We start from the raw sequence: 8,431 nt of genomic DNA on the forward strand, positions 1-8,431 counted from the left end.
AGCAACAAAAACAGATGTCACTAAGCCATGCATTTTGGAGTCTGGAAACATCCTCAGGTACAGCTACTTCTATCAATTCTTTTTTCACACAGTTCTAAAGGGCTGGGTTATCTGATTCCCAAACATACAGCAGACTCAAAGCAGCAATAAGAAGGAGAAAGGTACAGACAGTAGCAGTAATGAGAATCTAGCCCCAGCTGTATTGCTTTGGTGATGCCTCAATCAGGCACTAAATTATTGGGGCTTTTTTACCTTTCACTAAGGGGAGCCAGATTGGTGGGCTTTTGAAATCATGTATCTCTACACATCAAATTCATACCGATTAATCCAAAGTTAAGAAATCACGTACAATGTAATCATGTATAATGCGTTTTACTTTAAAATTATGAAAGTACATGTGGGGAAAATAGGATAATTTAGTCAGGCTCCCTTGGCTCAGGTCTGGTTGGAGGTGCACATTCTTAATTCTTTGTAAACAAGCTGTATGGGTGTTGTTAGTGCAAATGTGCACTGATGTATCTTTTTAGTTTTGTTGCTATTGTGTGTTCTTGAGTTTGTGAAGGAGAGCAGGCCAGCAGAGCTCGTGTCTAAAAATAGAGCATGTTTACTCTGCTGGCAGCTGCTCAGTTTTTTCTTTGGACTTTCCTGGTAGCAATTGAGTTTCTGAGTTTCTCTTTGTACTGCCTAGCTCATAGTGTTTGTTGTGTGTGCTAAATAAAGACTAGTCTTTCTTCAACCAAGGCTCCAAGGACCATTTTGCCAGTTACCTACCTCATAGACCTGCGTGTGAAGGGTTTGTGAAAAGGCTCGAGGGGTCTGTGAGCTCCAGACCCTAGCCCTAACTATACAGTACACCATACTTTAATACTTACAGTCTAATGTTTAAATTAAACATGCTTTTAATAAAATGGTAAACACTTAAGCTTCTCAAAACTGTGTCTGTCCAGAATGTCTTTTTCCCCAAGATTCCAGCTGGCAGATATTTCACCATAAAAGAAAAGGCTTACCAACTCTTGGATATGATGTATTATGAACACCATGGCGACTAGGACAGTCTTCGCTTAAACATACTCTTTTATAGCCACCTTCTTCGATTTTAGTTGAGCTTCCACAGGTTGGGCAGAACTTATACCTACTGTGCCAGGCAAGAACAGATCTTGCTTGAGCTAAAACCCCTTTAAAGGAAGCAAAAAAGTTTTCATTCTGTGATAAATTGTAAAAATATTAATAGATAGGTAAACTGTTCTTAAGCTATAATAAGAACACAGTTTTCCGAATAGTTGTGTGATCAAGGGTTTAGTATTTCTATTCTTATGCTGTATATTTTTCTTTTAAAGTAAAAGATGTGATTTTCTAGATGACAAATGAAAATTAACTTTAACTTTAATTTGAATAAAATATAAACTCTCACATTAGATAGATGTACTAACTCCATCTTACACACTGTATTAGATCAGGCTTTTACTATACCTGATTTTTAAATTTTGGATATACATAATTCTAGTGTATAGTGAATTTACAAATAGTGTCCTTTACATTACCGATTTTTATAAAATATAGTACAAAAGCAGTTCCTAACTTAGGCTTGGACTCTAACTATAGGAATCTATCTCCACCTTCCTTCTTGGAGACTAAGTCACTGCTGATCCATGCCATTGAGGAACATACACTGTTTTCAACTGGAGACTGCATGTTGTATAAAACATACTGCATTTACAACACTGAGGTTAACTTTGTTTATGAAAAAAATGCTTAATAGAATAAATCTTAGAATATACACCCTTGACATAGCCTCTACCCTGATACTGCAAAAAAATTAATATAGCCTGACAAGAAATATTACAATTTTACATGCCTGAAAAACTTGCTCTCACTTTTAAAATAAATTATTTGGTCTATGGATTTTTTTGAAATAAACAAAATAATAAAAACCAATAATAACTTTAAACTTGGAGAAATGAATAAATAAAACATAAATAAAAACAACTATAATACTGAAATTCAATGAACCACAGGCAACATTAAAGATCTGCCTACTACATTACTTTGTAATATGTAATTTACACTAGGGAATCTGTTATTTCAGGATCATCAGAATAAGAAAAGCTAACATTTATTGAGTATTTACTATGTGCCAAGCACCATGAAAATAACTTTATATAGATTATTAATGTTCAAAGCAACCCCATGAAGAAGGTAGGGACTACTATTATCCTTGTTTTCTGGAGGAGGAAACTGAGGCACAGAGAAGCTAAATAACTGTGTAAGGTTATATAGCAATTGAGTTAAAGAACCTGTTATCTTACCAGTTTTTCTTTTTTTTTTAAAGGGCAACCAACCAACCAACTAGCTCATTTATAAGATTATTTTGATATTAAAATTATATATACGCCTCCAAAAAGATTTTTTTTTTAATAGTTGGATGATTTCCCCATAAGTGTGGCTAATAAAACACACCACACCAGACTTTGGGGAAGAGGTATCTAAAAAGTCTCTGGAAAGGCTTAACACATCATGTAAGGAAAGGTGGACATTGACAAGTGACCCCTTCCTAACCTCCCAGTAACTCTTCAATCTGCTGTAATCTGGCTTCTTATCAAATCCTCTTATCAAATTATCAACAGCGTCATACTACCAAAACCAAACATCCTTTAAAAAAATCTTTGCCTTTATCTTACTCAAATTCTCAACAGCATTCAACACACTTGACCACTCCCTCCCTGAAATACTCTGCCCTCTTGGTTTCCATGAGAACATTCTTGTGGTTTCCTCCCACCTTACCGCCAAATGGTCTCCATCTTCCTTGACAGCTTCTCTGCTTGTACCTGACCTCTAAATTTAGGGAGATTCCGGTCTGATTCTAAGGTTCTTCTCCTTGCTTGCTCTCAACTCTCCAGTAATCTAAGTAGTTTCTTGGGATTTAATACCTCCTTTGTATTGATGACTGCCATATGGGTATCTCCAGTTCAGACTTCTCCTCTGAGTTCCAGATTTTAATATCCTTCTCTAAAACTTAACACGCCAGAAGTAAACTCTGGATTTATTTACTCCAAGTCTGTTCTGATTTCCTTGCTCTACCCATCACCCTATTTTATCAAGAAATGATATCACTATCTACCAAATTACTAAAGTCTCAAATCTAGCAGTCATTCTTGGTTTTTTTCCTTCATAATTATATACCCCATACCCAATCCATCAGCAAGTACTATTGATTCTATCCCCCAAATATATCTTGAATGTACTCTTTTCTCCATCTCTACTATGAGCACCTTAATGCTTAGTCCATATGCTTTAGTCTAGATTACCATCATCTCTCACTTATAATAATCTTAACCCACAGATCAAGCCTTATCAGTTCTACCTCCAAAATATCTCAAACTCTCTTTTGTCCATCACCACTGCCGCCATTCTAAACCAACCCACTGCAAAATTTTACCCAGGCTATCGTAAAACCCAGTTTCCTGTAAACAAGACTCCGGACTTCCACACTTAATTACTTACAAACCTACAATTTATGCTTTACAAAGTGGCTAGAGTGATGTTTTTTTTTATTTTTATTTTTATTTTTTAAACATAGATCAGTTTACAGCATTTAAATGGCATTTAGAATCAAACCCTAATTTCTTACCATGGCATAAAAAGCCCCAGCAACGGAAAACAAAACAAAACAAAACAAAACAAAACAGTCAAGGTCTTCACCGACATGTTCAATGTATTCACTGAAGAAAAATGAAACCATTATGCATTAGGGTTAATTCTGAGGAAACCAATCTTGGCTGATTAAAATGACTGTAATGGCCAAGAAGAGTAGTTCCCTAGGGTGAGAATTTTAGGAAATTTTTATTTTCACTGCTTACTGGAAAAAGTGTGCCCCGTGGAAATTGCAGATACATACAATTCCAATTCAGTTCTAAAAACCAGATTCCTACCAATACAAGTAAGTAAGCATGGTTCATTTCTTACCTGCTTCTTTTTCTTTCAATTGCAGAAGAGCTGGCATTGGCGGATGAAGAAAATAACAATTTTCATGTCTTTGCTTAAATTCTTCGGCAGCAATAGGATCTATACCTAAAGCATACCAGGCAACCAATCCATCATCTTCTTCTCTTGGGACATCGCCAGCATTATTAAGTAACTTTTTTTTCATTTCAAGTTCTACTCCAAGGAAAATCAAGGTGATCTTCTCAGGCTGAGCCAAATAATCCTTTATTTCTGTGTAGTTCAGCTGACAAAGCCTGACTTCCGGCTGTTGGAAACTTTCTTTATTGCCACCTAGAGTAACCAAGGGATTTAAATCTGAGAAAAGGATATAAACTGTGGCTGGATGGCTTTCTTTAGCTAACAGCCAATCAGAATTATTTCTTTTTTCACTTTTCCGGTCCAGTAGTGTCCTGCCAAAATAATTTTCACATTCTTCCACTTCATTGGTTAGGAACCAAGGCATCTTTCCACCTTTAGCATTAGCTAGTAAGTTAGCTATATGCTTATAACCCCAAAATACAGCAATATCCAGTGCAGTCTGACTTGATTTATTGACAATTGACCTGTCACACCTACAGATGGAAGGAAAAATAAAATAGAATGTAAACATTTCTCTTGAATTTATATCAATAAAATATTTCCATATGCACATTATAGCCCCTTTATTTAATGATTACATAGTTTTTTTTTGTTGTTGTTATTGTTATTGTTTTTTCCTTTTGGTACATAGTTTATTATTGGGAAGGTTAAAAGAACCATTTAATAATCATAAATGAAAAAGAGATAGTGGATATTTAAAATTAATAGATAATTACTTACAAAATGAAAAAGTAAGTTTTATGTGCTATAAGGAGAGACCAAAATTCTACAAGGAGTCCTTGGGAGTCACAGTGAGATTAACATTTTCTATGTGGGAGAAAAAAATCAAAGTACTCATAAATTTGCTTTGGTATTAAGTACGAAGGGTTAATTTTTCAATTAAAAAGGTAAAAAAGTTTTTGTTTAAAAATATGCTACCTTTTCATGTAACAAACTGGTCAATGAGTTATTTACTACCCCAACAATATAAATATGACTACAAAAAAATTTTAAAGGAAATACGTAACAGAAATTAAACCACAAACCCTTTCAGGTAATAGAGCCTAAAATGTTTACCCTTTCTCAAGCAGAATTTGGACAACATTTTGGTGCCCATTCCTTGCAGCATACATTAAAGCAGTCCAGCCATTTTCAGACGTTTCATTGAGAAGAGCTGGAGAATGACTGAGTATTCTTGTTAACTTGGCAGTATCTCCTTCTGCAGCTGAGCTGTGAAATTCAGAAATTATGTCTTGCTTTGGACTTCTTTTTACAGAAGACATTTCTTCCTTAAAACAAAGGAAAATAGGAAAAAACCCTTCTTATTTGCAGTTGCTTTTTGTATCAATAATAGAGGAACATTATCTAAGTGCTGATATCATTAGAATAATAGTAATGGTTTATAAAAGCAATACACTCTTCAAAAGGTAATTATTAGTAAACTGTCATTACAGCACATTTCAAAATTATCAGTGAGAATTATAAAATAGTTAAATTAAATATACATAATTATATAAAATATAAAATAATGTGTAATGAGCTTTGGTAATACAGATAAGGAGGCCATATCCTTGGAAGGGAAGCCAGGTAACAAGAAGAATGGGTACTTGAGGTAGACCAAAGACGACTTCATTAGGGAGTGGACACATAATACAGAGGGGGTTTGTTTAAAGCAGATGGAAGTAAAGGCACAGGTTTTTAGCATATGACAAGTAGTGTTCTCTGATTCTTGGTACAGGTATAGGTCCCTTCCCTCAGGGAAACTATGATCCCTTAGCTAATTATTCAAAAGCTTTCTAGGTTTCACATAAAAACAATTTATTGCTTTACACTATAAATTCTGCTATCCATGTAGAAGGAGTGCTTTCTAGGTTTCACATAAAAACAATTTATTGCTTTACACTATAAATTCTGCTATCCATGTAGAAGGAGTCTGATTTTTGTTCATGGTGTGAGGTAGAGGTCAAGATACTTTTTTTTATCTCAATGGATAATCCATACGACTCAGCACTGTTCTTGAAATTATCACCTTTGTCCCATTGCACTGAAGAATTATCCTTGTCACAAATCAGATGATCATATATTTCTGTATTTATTATTTGGAAAAGTTCTATTGGTCACTTTGCTGTCCTTGAATCACAGAAGTTTCTGAAATCATTAACTTTCTTTGCTTTGTAACGCTGTTGTTTCAGTGAATAAAAGGAATAATACAATAATACGCCTCTTAAATGTTGCCTAATTATGACTGCATGGCATAGGGCACAAACTGAGCTATTTTTTTGTGAAATGGTTGATGTTTCAATTGTCAACGAACTTCTCAAATTATTTTTTTTTTAAGGTACAAACTTTTTTCTATGAAATACTATTAAAAGATTTGGGATTCTAACTACATTTCTACCATTCTAAGCAATAAGGTATTCAGACTAAAAAGAAGAAAAGGTTATAATCTATCATTTTTAACAGCTGTTGTCTCTTGGGTTCTGAAATAGCAATCTGGCAGACGAAAAACTTTGTAGTAGGAGTAGTATGAGCCAAATTTAAGGGGAAGAATGGGCTAAAGATTAATGTCTTTATTTTCTATCTGTTCATGTCTCCTGTTTGTGTCTTTCTGCTACTTGTAAATGGGCTCAAACTGCTCATAAGAATGGAAACACTTGGATAAAACCTAATATTGAAAATCTGTTTAGATTTTCTATCTGTTCATGTCTCCTGTTTGTGTCTTTCTGCTACTTGTAAATGGGCTCAAACTACTCATAAGAATGGAAACACTTGGATAAAACCTAATATTGAAAATCTGTTTACAAATTAAATTAGGAGTATATTACAAATAATTTTTACAAATTATCCTATATTCTATATTACAAATAATTTTTACAAATTATCCTATATTCTATATTACAAATAATTTTTATTTTTATTTTTGATTTACTCTAGAATTTACCTCCCCACTCCTTTCATATTGAAATTTTTAAATGCTTTAAAAATATTATGAATAACAAAAGCTGTAACTTTTCAGGACTTTATTTTGAAGCAATGCTGTACCAATTTGTGTATGGTTTCCCCTCCCAGTTGCCTTTCTCTTAAATTTGTTTTACATAAGCTCATATTACACAGTTTCATCACTTAGATTTACTTTGAACAATATTTCACTGTACCATGTTCTGAGGTCATGGTCACTCTCCTACCCTCCCCACAGGCCACCCCAGATGATTGCGAAATTGTCCTCCAAAAAATACAGTGTCATTCACTACCGCCAGTGCAATGCTTTTGCATACAACATTTTCTGGAGAAAGGAAGTAGAAAATGTATACTTTCCCCCTCAGCTTTCTCACTAGAAAAGCCATCCAGAAAAAGTACCATTACTCGTCCCAGAGAAGCCCAGAAAGTCCGAGATTCAGCTCTACTGCTTGATTTATCTTTCTCACTAACGGTTCCCGTAGAAAATAAGAATTTGAAGGCAAGAAGACGGTGGACTATTCTCAAAAGTCATTTAGAAGAATCTCAGGTTTAAAGGAACTTAGATATTAACCAAGCCAACACCCATTTTTACTGGTGTGTAGCCCGGGGGCTAATGACTTGCCCAAGGTCACATGGCTCCGGTGGGATAGGATATGGCTCTGTTACTGAAGTCATTGACTGCCATTTCACATATTCCACCTCCTGGGCACTAAAGGCCATTTAACCAATTAAGCGCTACCTCTGCACGATCTCTCCAAACCGTCAAATGCCTTGAGATATTTTCTTGATATTACTGTGCGATTACTTTTTGTCTAGGTGAAAAAACATCCGAAGTAACGTTTCCTCTTCCCCATCTCAGAGCTTGGGCTGGAAACTCCACCAGCCGCAGGACCGCCTAAACCACCCGCCCTGTCCCTGCAGCTCCAGCTGCTGGCGCCGCGGCTCCAGCGCCTGCGCCTGCCGACCCAGAGCTGCGCCGGGAAGCGTGGAGACCAAAGAGCCCGGGGAACTGGTCACAACCACCAGAGAGGATACTGGGGCCAACTAACTCGCCGCTACTGTTACTAACCCAAATGTGACCAGTGTAGAGGCCACCAGGATGCAATCGAAGGACTGAGAAAATCCGACTCTCACTTTTCCCGACGCCGGATGCAGTCTCCCTGACTTCCGGCGGAGGACCGGTGCTCTCGCAGGGCCTTGTGGGAAGTGTAGTTTGACGGTCACAGGCTGTGAGCGACCCGAGGTCGGGCGGAGTTTGGGGTGGCGGAATTCGGGAGCCGACACCGGAGATCCGAGCAGGAAAAACCAGCAACCTGGCGCTGGGCGAAGGGCTGACACTGAGATGTGTAGAGCGCGGTGCGGGCGATGGGAAAACTGTAGGTCTGTAGAAATGATTTTAACTTTTCTCGGATTT

The 8,431-nt window shown here is 36.4% G+C and overlaps 1 protein-coding gene across 1 annotated transcript in view; it reads right to left on the bottom strand.

Moving 5' to 3' along the window:
- NUDT12 (nudix (nucleoside diphosphate linked moiety X)-type motif 12) overlaps nucleotides 1–8,167 on the bottom strand; it is a 12,427-nt gene extending 4,260 nt beyond the window's left edge. Inside the window, exons 1-4 of the mRNA XM_008580085.1 lie at nucleotides 8,087–8,167; nucleotides 5,137–5,348; nucleotides 3,964–4,553; nucleotides 1,008–1,175 (exon numbers count right to left, since the gene is read on the bottom strand). Coding sequence (XP_008578307.1) covers nucleotides 1,008–1,175; nucleotides 3,964–4,553; nucleotides 5,137–5,342 — 964 coding nt within the window. The 5' untranslated portion in view covers nucleotides 5,343–5,348; nucleotides 8,087–8,167. The remainder of the gene's footprint in view (nucleotides 1–1,007; nucleotides 1,176–3,963; nucleotides 4,554–5,136; nucleotides 5,349–8,086) is intronic.
- Between the last annotated feature and the right edge of the window lie 264 nt (nucleotides 8,168–8,431).

Source organism: Galeopterus variegatus, unplaced genomic scaffold (genome assembly GCF_000696425.1).
Source record: "Galeopterus variegatus unplaced genomic scaffold, G_variegatus-3.0.2 Scaffold2014, whole genome shotgun sequence".
NCBI lineage: Eukaryota > Metazoa > Chordata > Mammalia > Dermoptera > Cynocephalidae > Galeopterus > Galeopterus variegatus.